The sequence below is a fragment of the Acyrthosiphon pisum genome, chromosome A3 (assembly GCF_005508785.2).
Source record: "Acyrthosiphon pisum isolate AL4f chromosome A3, pea_aphid_22Mar2018_4r6ur, whole genome shotgun sequence".
Lineage (NCBI taxonomy): Eukaryota > Metazoa > Arthropoda > Insecta > Hemiptera > Aphididae > Acyrthosiphon > Acyrthosiphon pisum.
Window position 1 is genome coordinate 32,956,576 of NC_042496.1, and position 17,001 is coordinate 32,973,576.

The 17,001-nt window shown below is 30.6% G+C and overlaps 2 protein-coding genes across 4 annotated transcripts in view; one reads left to right on the forward strand and one right to left on the reverse strand.

Annotated features, from left to right (window-relative positions):
* Positions 1–514: 514 nt before the first annotated feature.
* LOC100166497 (trichoplein keratin filament-binding protein) lies at positions 515–11,357 on the forward strand. 3 transcript variants are annotated; one of them, XM_001945346.5, is made up of 11 exons: positions 515–803; positions 3,825–4,150; positions 5,865–5,985; positions 6,133–6,312; positions 7,003–7,229; positions 7,729–7,857; positions 8,005–8,235; positions 8,426–8,531; positions 9,117–9,308; positions 9,375–9,488; positions 10,816–11,357. In XM_001945346.5, the coding sequence occupies exons 2-11, from the start codon at positions 3,960–3,962 to the stop codon at positions 10,843–10,845; spliced, it is 1,521 nt and encodes a 506-aa protein (XP_001945381.1). In that variant the 5' UTR covers positions 515–803; positions 3,825–3,959; the 3' UTR covers positions 10,846–11,357. The 3 variants fall into 3 exon arrangements, with proteins under 3 accessions (XP_001945381.1, XP_003245652.1, XP_029347258.1); XM_003245604.4 differs by lacking the exon at positions 515–803 and adding an exon at positions 2,656–3,002; XM_029491398.1 differs by lacking the exon at positions 515–803 and adding an exon at positions 3,056–3,736.
* Positions 11,358–11,422: 65 nt separating this feature from the next.
* The window catches only part of LOC100164482 (required for meiotic nuclear division protein 1 homolog), an 8,193-nt gene continuing 2,614 nt past the window's right edge, over positions 11,423–17,001 (reverse strand). The window contains exons 3-6 of the mRNA XM_008186514.3: positions 14,473–14,698; positions 13,554–13,719; positions 11,874–12,071; positions 11,423–11,795 (exon numbers count right to left, since the gene is read on the reverse strand). Of these exons, the coding sequence (XP_008184736.1) occupies positions 11,634–11,795; positions 11,874–12,071; positions 13,554–13,719; positions 14,473–14,698 (752 nt within the window). The 3' untranslated portion in view covers positions 11,423–11,633. The remainder of the gene's footprint in view (positions 11,796–11,873; positions 12,072–13,553; positions 13,720–14,472; positions 14,699–17,001) is intronic.

The following is a 17,001-nucleotide window of genomic DNA, read 5'->3' on the forward strand; positions in this document are numbered from 1 at the left end:
TATAGTGAAAACGTATAGGTATACTTAGGTCTTAGATACACAATAAAAAAAATATAAGTCTCATGAAGGCATGTAGCTACATATACTATTACTAGTTAGGTACTGTACTAATAAATAGTAGATTGTAAATATATTCTTGGACTTCTAAACTACAAAAATAAGACTTAAATTTAATTTGAATACTAAAAATGCAAACGAAATGTCGTTGAAACACTAATAATTATATAATATAATAATAATAATGAAATATAATACATGAGTACATGACATTATTGTATAATTGTTGGAGAAAGGCGTTGCAAGTAAGGTCATGTAGAATACTTTGTCTACACCACTATATATTATCCATAACATAATAAAATCATTGTAATACTCCCAATGTACCCATATATACATAATATGTTTTTGGTTTTTGTAAATAATAGGTAAAATCACACGAACGCCGAACAACTATATAATGTAATATATATTATGCCACAGGCTCGGAGGGGAAAAAACGACATTATAGTTCGTTGACTTACTTGGCTTTCTCGCGAGTCCCCGCGTGTACCCGTTTTACCGGAGTTGGTTCGCTAAAAATGGTCAGAAAGAACCAGTCAACTTCCACAGCCTGCCGGCCTTTTCTGCCGACTAGCAGACAGAAGAGCGTTGCAGATCGTGCTCGGCGGCCAGACGGCTCATAACGTCAACGCCTCTTTATTTACATATTTAGGAAAAATCTAAGTACATAACATAATATTCATACAAACGAATAGTCGGGACTGCGTGCACGAGTCGATTGGCCACTGAAAAACCATTGTTGGGTAAGTGATTTAGTTAAAATGATAAATTATAATATTGAATAATGTTATATTGTTATTTTGTTAATCGAGTGAATGCTTTTGCATATATACAGAGTAATTCACCAAGCATGTTCACCCCCTTTTTCTTCTCCAATAATGCAGTTATTGACAATCTAATTTCAAGAATTTTTAAATATACTATATTTTTAAATTTTTGAAAATGTTGTCCTGAATGAGTTTCCCGTGGAGATACAAATTACCGTTTTTCAAATGATAACCCCATTTTCAGCGCTTTCTATTACCACTCAAACATGACCCAATACCGCACTAAATGCATAAGCATAACGCCATAACCCAATACCGCACAGATTACCACATACCCATGATACCACACAGATTTATAAAAATATACAGCCTTTATAATTCCGCACACGAAAATAGTATGATAGATACCATTTGATTATAAAAACCAATACAAATTATAATATAAAAATATTACATAGAATTAAATTCAAATTTCTTAAAATTAAAAACTCAATCCATATTAAAAAATCAAAAATGTGTATGTGTTACAAAATAATTAAAAATAGTATGCATAATATAATAGGGTATTAACTATTAATACGGCTCGTTGTTCGTACCTTTGCCCCGTCGCCCCCTGGGGAATATTTTGTGTCCCATTTTCAGAAGGTAAACCAGGAATTAACGAAAATTAAAAATAATAAATTGTGAGGAGGTGGAACTGAGTACCAGAAATTACTGGGCTACAGTAAAACCAGATGGCTCGCACTAATGCCTGCTATCGAAAAAAACGTTCAGTTATATATGATTTGGTATTTTTATTGGAATTGCCTATATAAAACGCCTTTAAAACATTATCAAACCAAATTCCTACAGTTGTATCTGTTTTTTCACTAACTCCGAGAGTGCGATATTATACCGCTTTTTTACATCGACAACAGTTACCTAAATCTGAACAACATTTTAGTAAGGAATCTAAAAAAAAAAGTGAATGCAGCCAGAAGGAAGCTATTTAGAGAACAAATTGAATTTATAGAATAAAATATATTTTTAAAATGAAATATTAATCAATAATAATAAAAACTGGGTACCTAGTACCCACCTATATACAATAATTGTAAAAGTATTAGCTAATAAAGTATAAAATAAAGTCAAATGAAATACAACTTCTAAATCGTTTCAAAACTATAAATAAATAATAACGATTTAAGCTCAATATAATATCAAATTATAGTTGGTACGTATGTATGTATATAAATATTTAAGTCCTACGTTACTTATGTAAATTTACTATCTATCGTATTTAGGTACTCACTGATGAAAAAATTGGCAGGGTATACGATACAAAATTATAAAATAATAATCAACATTGTGCTGGCCGCTGATCATAATCCGAATCGTGTCGTGACATTTCATATTATGCAATCTGAATGACTATCACTATTTGAGTTTAAAATTTAAATTTAAAATCATATTTTACATTTTAATGTAGGTATTCATGTAGATGTCTATATATTTCTGTGTTATAACACTGCAGTATAAGCCATAATGTAGGCTATATTTAATATTATAGATATTATATTTTAAACACTAAGATAGATCATAATAACATTATTATATACTGCCACAGTGCCATACTGGAGCACTACTGGCCGTTATTTATCTCAATTCTCAGTTAGGCAGTTGTATAATAAAGGTATTTAGATATTTATATAGGTAGACAACAGTTGTTGCTAGTTACTAGGGTTAGACTACTTTTAAATTATTTGTTATCTATATTTTCGAGTATTTTATTTTGTAGGTTAGGTTGTTGTGATTGTAGATAAGAATTTTGTTGTCATTTTAATTTTTTTAAATGATGATAACGTTGTTTTTAACGACTGAATTTAGTTTTAATTTTTTACTTTTATTTATGAGTTTACATTTGTCAGTTTTAATTTGAAACTAATTATTTTTAATTAATTTCCCTCCTTATACGTTATTAGTGTTTTTCTATGTTATCTAATGAGTGATTATTTAATTTACAATTTTTGACTTGTGGCATAACCATTTTGTATTAGTTAAATGACACCTGTCAGTTATTTAACACTTTATAATTCAACATTTTCGATATGTTAAATAGTATTATGATGTATTTATACTTTTTTGTCTGTATTAAATTGTGTCTGGGTACAGCCATAATAGATATTGATAATTCTAGTAAGTAAAAATTCTCAGATAGCTCCTATTCAGTTGATATAATTTTTATGTTGATATTAAATGTTTATAACATGTTCATCTAACTAATATTAAGATTAAGATCTGTGATATAATGTACCTTATTTATCCGGTAAATGGTATAACAATAGGAACATAATGTACATGTACTCGAATATAGGAATGAAGATTTTATTTTAATTGCCATGGCAACGGATTACAGTACTGAATACAAACACAGTGTTTCAAAGTGAGAATTAGAAAGCAAGTGAAAAGTTAGTTTATCATATTTTAGGTAGTAGAAATAATAAGTATAAATTGGTATATTATGTACTTAGTGAATGCAGATAATGATGAAAATTTACTATTATTTACACAACACTTGTTGATCATTTTTACAATTTTGTTGATACCCGCATGGCCACATGATTTTATAATATGATATCGATTGTGTGAATGTCTGCTGTAAAATTAAAGATGTTCGGTCTGAGAGAAAAATTAAACAAATAATATTATAAAAAATAAAAATCAATAGGTACATATTGGTAGGTGAAAACTTTTTTTTTTATTATTTGAAGGGATTATTTACCTAATAAGGGTGACTTAGGGTGTTAGGCCCTAGCAACGGCAGTACCTATTGTCCTATTATGTATTTAATATTATAGTGGTTAGGTTAAATTGTATTGGCTATGCAATATTATTCTTACTTCAATTACACGATGCGATTGTTGTGTATTGTAAGTAAATGTAACTTTTATAGTTTATTCCTTAAAGTAACCTAATCATAATTATTATCGTAACCGTGTATCTACTTAATTAATGTAGGTATTCGGTGATATATCGTTTCGTTTGGCCTTGCTAAAACTGCGGATTTGATATTTTCGTGTACCAGTGTGGCCGACTTTTGACAGATTCGAGTGAAATTGAGATCCGAAAATAATCCTAAAACAATTATATAACATGAGTCAAAAGAGCTGCAACAACAACCGTCGGCCGAATCCCGCAAAGGTGTACGAGGCGTTGCACAAGAAGCGCGCGGCCGAGTGCGAAGCTAGAGAGCAATGGGCCGGTGTAACGCAGTACTTCAAGACGTGGGAGAACAACTCGAACAAGTTCACCAATTGGACTTCTCCACAATACTACAAAAAAAGGTGAGTGTCATGATGCAACCAAAAATTTCCTGCAGAAAGGGCGGTGTAGTCCCTATAATACGTTTCCATTTTAGACTCTGAGCGGAGCGATTTTAGCGTTTTTTTTATTTGTGTCTGTCATCACTTTTTGGGACAATAAAAATGCTTAAATTTTTTCAACATCACCTTTTCTGATAGGAAAGTGAATCTAATTAGTATTTTAGGCGATCAAAAGAAAAAAAATTCCTTATAGTTTCCAAAGCGTCAGGAAAAACAAACAAAAAATTAAGGAAAAACTGATATTTTCAAAAAAATCAATTTTTTATTAGTCTGACTAAAAAATAACCGAAAATAGATAAAACTATACTTTCACTGTATGTCTATATTATAAGCAATTTCTATGCACCATAACCTTTTCAAAATATTTTTAAGCTAATTATAGGATTAAAAAAATCCTTTTAGTAGTTTTATTTTTTTTCTATTATATTATCAATTTAACAATTTTCGGTCGGTCAAAAAACTTGAAAATGTAATACAATGTTTCTCATAAGTTGATGTTAGTGGAAATTAAATGAAAAGTTGAGTGTAAATCTACAAAAATTTTTTATAAGCGTCTGAAATTCAAATTTTGACAAAATACGTCAAAATCATGAAAGTTGAGAATTTCTTTCATGTTGAAATTCATAAAAATGTTTCTTTTTATATCTAAGCTTTGAAAATTTAGTCTTGTATTAAATTTTCCTACTTTTAATAATAAAAAAGTTGGTATATTTCTACTTTACCGGGCACCCTTTTTATTGCATTGTTGTCGGAACTTACGTAGTTAAGTACGCTGAAAACGATGGTGAAGTCCGAATTTGGCACACAAACTTAGTTTTGAAGTTATGGCCTAATGAAGTTCACTATTACGCGATTTTTACGCATTCGATTCTAAAAATGTCAATAAAATTGTATTCATTGAGTCAAAAAGCTTGACAATTAAATACAATGTTCCTCATTAGTAGATTTAATAACAGTTCAGTAATATTAAAGATCCATAAGCACGATTTTTTTTTCATAAGTATTTAAAGTTCAGATTTTGACAAAATTTCGAACATTTTCAAATTACTTTCTAGTTAAAAAATTATAAAATGTTCAATTTTTATAGCTAAGGATTGAAAATGTATAACAACGATTCAAATAAATAGTTTATACTATAACCAAACAATCTAAAAAAATATAAACACAGGTATTTTTTGCTGACATATTAAGTTCAAATTTGAACGAAATTACACATTAAAACCAAGAATAATAATTTTAGTGAGGTGGTTTTTGTTGTATTTTATTCGTGGTTATATGAAAATTTAAGAGTATATTATTATACCTATTTATAATACACACAATGATATTTTCAAATGTGAAATTTGTGAATTAAAAAAATTAATTTATCCTACTGTTGTGCTAATGCGGAATGCCTAATAGTAAAATTAATTACTTTAATCACAATAATATCATCAAATATACTTAGTAATATTATAGGCTGACAGATCGTCAGAATCATTTTTCACATAAAATGATTTTATATTATTCAAATTTAACACAATCCATTACAGTAACCCACTTTTAACTTATACTGTACAGCAGAGTGAAACCCATTTACGACTTACCCGATTTTTTTGTTTTTATACCTACCTATTAATACTATCGTTAAAATGTCGAATAATATCATAATTCGTTGCCTACGCTTTTGCTTCAGTTCCGAGCTACAATTGGAAATGCGAAGACGAGAACAGCGAAAACTCGAGGAAGAACAAGAAGAATTGCAAAAGTGGCGCAAAAAATTACGGGACAGGCAGCTCGAAGACGAGGAATTTAAGGTTTTTACTCGGGTTTTTATTAATACTAATATGTGATTTAACTAGCTATATCGAATATATTTAATAATTTATAATACATAATATGTGGTTATATTAATTGATGGAATTCGATTTTTTTTTCACTTCTCCTCCTTGTCTTGTCCGAAGAAAGGACAAATGAAAAAGAAACCCGTACCACTGTCGAGGCCGAATTCAGCCGGGCAAAAGACACCTTGCGAAGAAATGGCCATGGAATTGAAACGAAAACACGACGCAGTTACAGACAGGGAGATTGAGTTGAGACTTCACGTGAGATCCAAATCGTGCGATCCCAAACAGGCCAAACAAGTGAGTACATTATACTCATTAGTCATTATTCATAAATTATAATATATTATACAGTATTTATTTTATTCTTCTCAGTGTTCTCGTCACGATTTGCATGTATATAGCCTTATGGTAATCTGTCGATGTCGTGACTTAGAAAATATTTTAGGTACCTAGGCACTTATTGCAAAACCGTCTCGTTATTAATTACCACAAAAAAGATAATATGTACTACTTGGTTCTAAGACTCTAAAACATTGATAGGTATTATTAAATTGGTTGCGTAATTGACTAGGTATATAATAATATTACAATATATTTATAAGTAATTAGGTGTGTTACAAATCCTGATTTTGATTACAAACCCAAAATGAATTTTCGCAATTTTTTATTCAAATTGTATATCAAACCCGAATCTAAACTTAGAAACAATTCTATAAACTCTGAGAAATATATTTTCTATATTAACATGGCAAAAAGTACGAAAAATAATTAGGTATCACCCAAACAATGATAAATTTGTTTATCGTTCTTTGTTGAATTCAGTACTTACCTATAGATATTTTAATTCTTATTAGCTTGATTTTTGAATATTCCGAGTTTTCAAGTTTTTAGAACCTAACCAAATAGCCCAAGTAAACTAAATAATTAGATATATTTTGCCTGTTAAATATTTATTCAAATTGATTTATATATTGTTTGGTTGACTAGTACGAAATGCGAGAGCGTGAGCGGTCGTCAGAGTCTTCGTGGGACGACCGGATGGAGGAGAAAAAGTCAGCGGACCAAAAACGGCGAGAACGATCGGAACACGAACAGCGGTTGAGCGAGGAACGGTCGGCGGCCGATCGATTGGCCGAAGTGGAAAAACACCGGACACGACAGGATCGGGCGGCTCAGTTAAAAGAGGAGCTCATCGGTAGTGTGGCTGAATTAAAGTAAGTCTGATAGTTTGTGCGTCCATAACTACATCGTTTCGGTAGGTATGGCTTTTTATACCCTACAACAAATGTCCATTTTCTTAAACGATATTCGTGATCTTGACTTGTACCAAAAAAAACTATAGCACGTTACTTAATCTATAATTTTCTTCTGCTAGGAAAATCTATGAATCAAAAAAATGTTTTTATCATTTTGTATAACTATCACTAGTAAAATCGGTTAGAAACATTTTTATCGTATATCCGCCCAAAAACATGTTCATCATTGTTAAAAAAAAAAAGGGTAGTTATAAGCGCAATGGTATGCTCTAAAAACCATTTATAGAAGCGCTTAATTATTATGCATAAATACAAAAAAAAATAAAAAAAATATGCAAAGTATATGAAACATAGATTTATTAACTGTGTAAAAAGTCAAAACAGTTGTAATTGGATTAATATACCATCAAACTATTTGCATTACATTATTGTTAATTATTTTTGTGTTTTTATGTAGAAACCGTTCTGACCGATGTGACGAGCTCAAGAGATTGGAGTCTGCGTACTTGTCTTTGCAAGACCAGGTAGAAGACGAAGTACGTAAATACGAGCAGTTGGAACGGAAAAAGGTGCAAAGCTTGTCCAGGTATGTAACAAACTAGAGGAAATCAACCACATATATAATGGAATATGGTTTTAACGACTGGGGATTCGTCTGTTTTATAGAATCTTCTTACCTTTCCCCATAGAAGAGTTGCTAATAGTTTTTCTAACATCTCGTTGTATTTTTTAGGGCCAAAGCGCTCCGCCAGTATTTGACCACTTTAAAGCAGAGATCCAAGGAGGTGGTCGAGTTTCTACGAGAAGACCGCAAGCTTTTAGACGACTTGGTATTGACTGTGCGTCGCTCAAACGCCGCGGCATCTGTCAATCTCGGCAGCATGGTAGACACGCTCAGGGACATGTACGATCGGTATGAGGAGGATGAGAGCCAGCGACTGTACTTGATGGACTTCATGTTCGAGTGAGTGTAGGCCATAACTTAATATAATACCTAAAAGTAAGCATAGGCCCAGTACATAGGCTAAATTATTTTGGGAAGGAAATCCCAAATAATATTGGTCAATAAAATCCTATATTTATTCTGTGGGAATTAGGCTGTATGTAAGTTCATAACATGTTTGTGTAATTTTATATTTTTTTTTTATCCTCAGAGAGGAAGCTCGAAACATGTGGCGGTCACAAGAGGAACGCTGGCGGAGAGAACATGCGTTACGCAAGACTGGAATGGATGACCTGTACATTGCGATAAGATCCCAAGTATGAACACATTGTACTTACGTTCGGGTTGGAATGGTTATAATATTAATTTTCGGAAAGTTTTGAGGGAAAATGGGATGGTGATTTGGGTGTAATAATAATTAATAATATATTAAGAGGACATAATACCTTCAAGTGTTATCTTCGTCTTACAATTGCATAACATAGCAAATTGTATGTTCAGCAGAACACGTGTAGCTCTGTTAAATTTTTAAAATTAGAGTGAAATGACCTCTTATTTAAATCTAAAAGTAAGATTATTATTAAGGCAACATCATGGGCTTTTTATTATTTTAAGATGTATAAAGTACAATTTTAAAATACTCATAACTCGCTTTAAAATTAAAATATAATAAAAAGCCCACGAGGTTACCTAGATAATAATCCTACTATTAGATTTTATAAAAAGTCAATTCAATCTAATTTTTAAACTAATAGAGCTACACGTGTTCTGCTGAGTGTAAAATTTGTTATGACTTATGGTACGCATTTGTGAGACAGAGACAAAACATGCGGGTATCACGTCCTCTTGATATTGTGTTATATTATATAATATGCAACATTGGCTCCTTTTTATTTTCCTAGTTGGAAGAGAACATTGATAAATGTTTGAATGAGCAGCGAGTCTTGATCGGTGAACGAGAAAAGCTGATCAGCATCATTGAAAAGGGCAATGACGAACTGAAACGGTTGGAAGCAGAGTCGGCTGAGTTCTACGAACAGCATCCAGACTACTATGGCAGTGACGACAATAACAATGATGGTGTACGATCATCGGTAAGCATATTCTATATGGTGACCTATAATTTGCTCAATAAATTGTTTTTATTTTTTATTTTATAGGATTCCACAGACTATAGACAATTTGAAAAGACCGCGTTGAAGGTAATGGATCGTGAACAAAAATTGATGGTAGAAATGGCTCGAATGAATTTGTTGAATGATCCCAAATTAACAGTGAGTTACAAGTATTTGATTATATAGTAGTATATATAGCTCTATCAAACATTAGTTTCAAATTTGATTCATATTAAATTAAATAATTATATTATATTTGTAATAATATCGGTTCTTCTTTTTTTCCAACTATGGTTTTGAAATTATTTGTATGTATCATATTAATTTGAAATGATTTTTTTTATAAAATTATCAGCAAGGTGAGTTTATGCTCAAATGCATATATTTTATTTTTAACTTTTGAAATTTAATACAATAGTTAAATATTTAAAAGTTAATTTTTTTTTATTACTTGACTCGAATTAAGTATAATTTGCATTTTAGCATACAGTTTCATTGAATTAATAATTGTTTATTGAAAACAAATTTAGTTTTTAATACTTTTGTGGTTTCTTTACTATGAATCTAAATCCTTAGACGCCTGTGATACCCATACATTCTGATAATTTATTGGTAACTTATAAGTTATTATTATGACATTATGTTTTAAATTATTTAAATTTTTATATTTTATTTAAAGCAGCTTTATTAAAAATTTCTAAATTAAGTTTTTGTTTATATTTTTTTAATCTAAAATATAGTTAGAAATGGCAATTCATATTCCGTTAAGTCGACAAAATTTTTCTGTATTATAACATTTGGAATTTTAAATGATTAGCTTGAACGCAATTTTTATTTGAATATTTTGCTTTTTAATATACATTTATTTTTAAAATTGTTTGTTTGTATTTCTCAATTTTTAACAATAAACCAATCAAAACACAATATTTCAAAAAGCATTTATTTACACAAAATGATTAGTTATGATATTAAAACATTTTATAATGTATTATTTAAAAATATTTTTTTATTTTATTCTTTGATATTTGAATTTATGAGGTATTTTATAAAAAAAAAAATAAAAATACGAATATGATATAATATGTAATAATAAAACTTTATATTATTTTAAATTAAGTATTTTAAAGTAACCATTTTAAAAATATATAGGAACAAGTAAAGGTAACAAGGCATTTCCCTGCTAGTATTTTTGAATTGTATATAGTTTTTTTATTAGTTTTTTATTTTTTTATTTGAGCTGTAATGTGTTACAACAACCGGTAATCATAAAATATATTTAACCAAGACTCCTAAACAAGAACAAACGTATTTTCAGAAAAAATAGCTTGAGGTTTAATTTAAAATCCAAATTGTCCAAAAAATAATAATACCTTTAAAATTTCAAATAACAATGATTCAAGAAAAACAATAAATTAATAATTTGTGTCTATGTACGAAAAAATAAATCGGCAAAGTGTTTAATATTATGATTATTTGTTTATTGCAGGATTACAGAAGAAAGAAATCAGTTTGGTAAGTTTATCATACTTTTGTTTTCACATTTAAATTTTATATGACTCGTTTAGCAACTAATATGTTTTAATTTTGTGTAATTTTTCTTATTTTCGCACCGAAGATTAATTGATTTTTAAATTGTTTTCCAAGAATAATTAATGACGTTAAGATTTATTATTCAGTTGAATTATTTTGTTGTTTCATCACTGTCAAATAATTAATGATTTAGGATTTTGATAACAACAACATATTATTTAAATTCTGTGCAATATGTTTTATTTTTTAGACTTTATTGTTTAACTAACTTTTATTAATGCATAAGATTTATTGTAAACATTTGACATTTTGTTATTTGGGAATTAATGAGTATGTATTTTATGTGTGTAATATGTTTTTTAAACGCAAATGTAAACGTCTTTTTGTTTTAAGTGATTTTTATTGTGTAATTGTTTTATTTTAATTTTAAAAGACTATGTAATATATTTTTATGAAATAAACATTTGAGTGTTTGGGTGAATGAACACAGAATTATAATACAATTTGTTATAAATGCTGTCAATAATAATATTATTAACAAATTTATATCAGCTACAGTTTAGATATCAATTATTATATTTAGTTAAAAGATTTGTTTGTTTATTTTGTACAAAAACAAATAGTCTATGACTCATCAATTTATTTCACAAGACATGATAATGAAAAACTTAATTTTAGATTATGCTTAACTTAATATATAACTGAAAAATTCAAACATTTACAGGAAAATAATAATATTTTTAAAGATTGTAAAGAAACCCACGAGGAAGCAGCTCATTTGATGAACAATTGAGCATAGTGAATGATTTCGAAGCCGACCTCAACCATAATCAACACAATGATCATCCATTCCAGTCTGATGTGATGTTTGTCACTCAAATGGTGTGAAAGGAGCTCGACAAGTTCTAGGCAATGGTTTATTTTGGTATTCATGGTCTGTAAAAAGCGTCAGAATGAGTAGTTTATCAGAGAATGAACAATAACAGTTGATAGGCATTGTCGTTGTAGACTTACCTTGAGTCGTGTGGATATGCTGAAATAGTTACAGGTAGAACGGTAAAATGTTTCTAAGTGTTCTCGTTCCCAGTAAAAGTCTGGCAAATCGAGGAGATCCGAACTTAAGTTAATCCTGTGTCTCAGTCCGAACAGTTCACCGGTTTTCTTCATGACTTCTTTCCTGGTGATCCGAATGGGCAATCCGTTTTGCAGATCCTAAAAGAGAAAAAACCGGAGCATATTATAGGTTAAGTTCTTATTGTAAATAATAAGCTAAAAATGATGATCAGGTAATTCATAAGGCATTTAGATATTTTTTCTATTTTATTATATGGTAAACTGGTGATTTTATTTTAAGTCCAGGAAGAACTTCATTCTTAGATTATTTTAAATAACTTAATTTATAGGAATATGGCACCTCAAGTACGCACACAATGAAGTTGCGCCTCTTTACCACTAACATAATTATAAGGTATTAGGTGACGATGTGACGTAGTCTCTCGACTCTCACAATACTTTCCATAATAACCCCACGATAAATTGTCAAATTTTAAAACCCTTAAAACTAGTCTTATAATAATTTTGTTTATAAAACTTTGATATTAGGTCCCCTTTATGGGACTCAGAATTTGGTAACCGGGGTAATTGAGCCACCTAAATATACCACTGGACACGAAAGTTTACGTAGCTATAGAAATGAAAATGTCAGTGGGAAAAATGATTACCCGCAGACCGTAGATGACTCCAAACGAGGTTATAATAATTTTAAAAAGATTAAGTCATGAGCGGTTTTTGTGAGGATTTCTTGACGAATCGACCCGGGTGTGTAAAAAATCAAAGCATTTATTTTTCAACCTCTGCAGTATTCAGTATTATTATAATGTTATGAATTTAGGGCAGATGACGCTGACGCAAATAGCAATATAAAAGTACACAATACCTATCCAAGCACGTCTTGTGCACTTAAAAACCATAAAATATTTAAATATACAATAAACATTTTAATATTCATTATTAATTCAAATTTTGATAAAATCACATATAAAATAAATTAATTTAACGATGAAATCTGAGAATATTGTACCGAGGTATTATGAATAAAATTCATGAGGCAAGGTGTACGAATTATTATTTTAGATTCTGAGCGGAGCGAATACAATATGATGTGAATTTTTTTATTTGTTTATGTGTCTGATGACACTTTTTCTAGAAAAAATGCTCTTATCCTCAATTTTATTTCGAAAGCGTTTTCTGGTAAGAAATTTGATCTAGTTTGTAATTAGGGGGTCGAAAGAAAAAAATTCCCAGTAAGTACTTTTCAAAATGAACGGGAATTAAATAAAAACATTAGATAAAATGTTAATATTATTCTTTATAATACCTAATAATTGTTTGATAACCTTGCAGGTAATATCAACTGCCTACATTTTGCAAAATAGTTTTTCATCGAATACAATGATAATAAAATAATAATCATAATAATAATAATCATAATCATTTATCATTGAATTCAAAACACTTAACAGATCCTATTCAATGACACGCGAGAACACACAGCTGTCGACCCGAGGGGAGGGCGACACTGTATACCTAAACAGCAGAGCGGTCATCAGCAAAACTTGTCAACGGGTTTTTAAAGTTTAAGAAACCTCGATTTCTAATGCCAACCTCAATTTTTTGACATATTCAAAAACTCACTTGTGTTACGACCTCCACGGAATCTATGTACTCTTCAAGCAGCGCTTCCCACGTGCCCAGCTTGACGCTGTGCGCCATCGCGTTGGAGAACGTGTACCGGTCCAAATCAGACGCCGTCACGTCGTCGCTGATCAGATGAAAATTTCCCTTTTGGATCGAACTCTTTCTATAAATAAACAAAAGCGAAAGAGTTAGATGTTTTGTACGAAACACGACGGCGATCGCAGCTGCAGCGTTCATTCCCAGCTGCATCTTCACCGACCACAACACTTTACCCACTACACCTAACCCATTTGGGGCTGTGAATTTGTAGGATAATGTAAGTTTGAATTAATGATAGTATCAATGATTTCAATTTTTGAATCTTAGATTTTCTATTTTTATAAGGGTTTTTTGATATATTTTTAAACAATTACCGTTAGTTAAAACTTTTAACATACCTACCTAAATTTTAAATTATTTTTTAATATTCGTCTTATACAATCAGTTACGAGATTATCGACTGTTATTATACATAGTGTACCTTACTGGTTCTTTATAATATACAGTTCACAACACTACAACAGTTAAGGTTGTTGGTGCGGTACCTAAGACACCAGTAATTTTTTAAATATTTGAATGAAAAAAGAACAAGTTCGGATGAAAATGGAAACAAACCTATTTTTTGTGGAGAAAAAAATCCCACCAAAAATAAGGGGTTGTTGTGATGAAGGTAATGGAGATGACCTGAAACTGCTTATATTTCCTGCAATATGGGAATATAGAGGATTACGTATTCACGTGGATGCGTGTCCGCCGTCCGGTGAAAATTACATCACCGGTGAACTGCGGAGAACACCACCACTCCCACTTGAGAGTGAATTCACCCGCTCTGTCAATCTACCTCCATGACTTATTTATTTAAATCAATGCGCATTACTTTTCGTTCGTGTAAGCGTAATACATGACTTCTCTCTCGCCCATAACGATGTGGTCGTCGTAGGATCCGATCTCGTGTTCGGCGAGAAAGTTGATTAGGCTGCTGACCTCGAGGTCCGACACGTTCCATCCGACCACCGAGCCCTCGCGGAAGAAATATAAATGCCTGGGCTCGTTGGTCACGTGAAACTTGGAAACGGCGTGAATGACGTCCGCCGGCGCAGTTTCTGAAAATTGTCAAGGTTCGTATTATATATATATACTGTAGCAAAATACGTAAAATATATACACTGTTATGCTAGTATATTATCATTTAATATTGTTCGAGGCAAAACCCAGCCACGACTCCCGGGTTTCACTGAAAACTCAAACGCCATCCTAACCCTTTAAAGTACAGAGAGACTATATTATAGTCTCTCTCGTCAGACATTACACACTCTTCTTGACAACCAATCACGTTGCCTCAAAAGGCTTAGTGCCGCGTGACTACTAAATAATTTGTTAATTAAATAAACAAATTCTGTTCTAAAAGGTATGTCACTGGAATACTGGATGGCTATTCATCATGTGTTCGTCTATCTATCATGTTATTTATCTATATATATGTATATAAAGGAAAGTGTACTTTACCAATAATCAACGCAGGGCCGAACCTATTTGAGTTATCGATTTGAAATTTTGAGGATAGATTTTTATAATAATTTCATCGGGCACTAAGAAAGGATTTTTCAAAATTTTGATTTCAAAGAGTTGAAATCAATAAAAATAATTTTTTACATGTAATTTGTAAATCCATATTGATATAATAATAACAATAGCACAACATTATTTATTTATTTGATAACAGTTACTGCTGTTATTGACTGTTGCTATAGTAGTAACTGTTATAAATCACTGTTCCTGTTTTTTTCCCATCCCTACCCGGAACACGTTAAAAATTTATTTGAAATATTATATTTATTCAATTTAATTGTTTGAATATTTTTTTTTAAAAATGTCATCGATTGTAGACATTTTTTGTCGATGGAATTTTGACACCTCTAATAGTTGTACCAACTATCGGTGATTGTTCCTGCCTTTTCCGTTCAATTTCATTTCATTTGTATAACACTCCAGAAAGATGCCAGGAGATCCGAAATACAATTGTTTCGTGTGTGTCTGATTAATGGAATAACTTAATTACTACGTCTTACAATTCAAATGGTGACAACTTTTCCACTGCTGAGGCTTATGTTCGTGAAATGGTCAATCCTACTGTCTACGGTTGTTATTGCGAATTGGTTGCAGCTGGAAATATTTTCCCATTTTTATTTGAAATGTATTATAAAAATAATATTTATGCTAAATTTGGTGTAGATACATTCCCAGTAAAAAGATTGCATCTAACTGGAAATATTAATAGTGGTCATTTTGATGTTTATTTATCTATTCCTAATATTCATAATGTTACAGTAAATTGAATTACTACTTCAGAGGGCGATTTATCTATTTTTAATAATTTTAGTGAATTTTTTATTATATACCTATATTAAAATTAGTCGTCCGTCTTGGTCTGCGGCCGTCCGGTTAACGTTGGGCTATAGACATTTTTTATACTTAAACCCGGCAACGGTAATGTTTGTGTGTAGATTAAACCTCTGGTAAGAAGACAGACTAATTTAGGAATGGTTAAATTTGGTTTTTTTCTATTCATCTGATATTAGTAGTTATGTTAGGTTAGGATTTTGTATTAATTGATTATATTAATCCACCATAGGTGGAATATGACAAACTTGGTATAACTTTGATACTTTAGAGTTAAATCATACACTCACGTACAAACAGCACGGGATCCGCGATCTACCGTAGGTAGATTGCCTACCTGATAATATACTGCTGCGAATCAGAATTTTTATTCAGGGAAACGGAAAAGTTAAGATACATTTTGAACACCATGTACCGAATATTAAACAACGAATTGAAAAAAGTTTGAGTCAAATACATAGGCGCAACTAGACCTATACTTTTGAGGGTGCACAAATTATAAAGAATTCCCAGACCCCCGGACCCATACTCTATATACAGGCTATAACAGAAAGATCTGACAAAAAAAAATTACGCTACTTAAACGTATGACAAAAATACTGTGGAAAAAAATATTTTGAAAAAAGTTATTACATTCTAAGCCAATAACTTTTATTGTATTTATGTTATCTAAAATATAGGCTTGTTTTATAAATTATAATAATTAATTGTAAACAAAGAAACAATAAAAACACTCTCACATTCATGGGCAGTCTTCTATCCTGCCAAAGATAAAGAGAAATATCGTTATCCTGTTTTCTAAGTTATTTTGTTGAATATTATTATGTATGATCAATGTTACACAAATAATTAAAAACAACATAACTGTGACCTGTTCTATACAACATAAAATACCTACCTAAGCTAAAGATTATTTGTTATACTGTTATAACAAGGAATGTTGAAACCGTAGACCTATAAACTAAGTTTTTATTAACTTAGTTTATAGGTCTATGGTTGGAACATA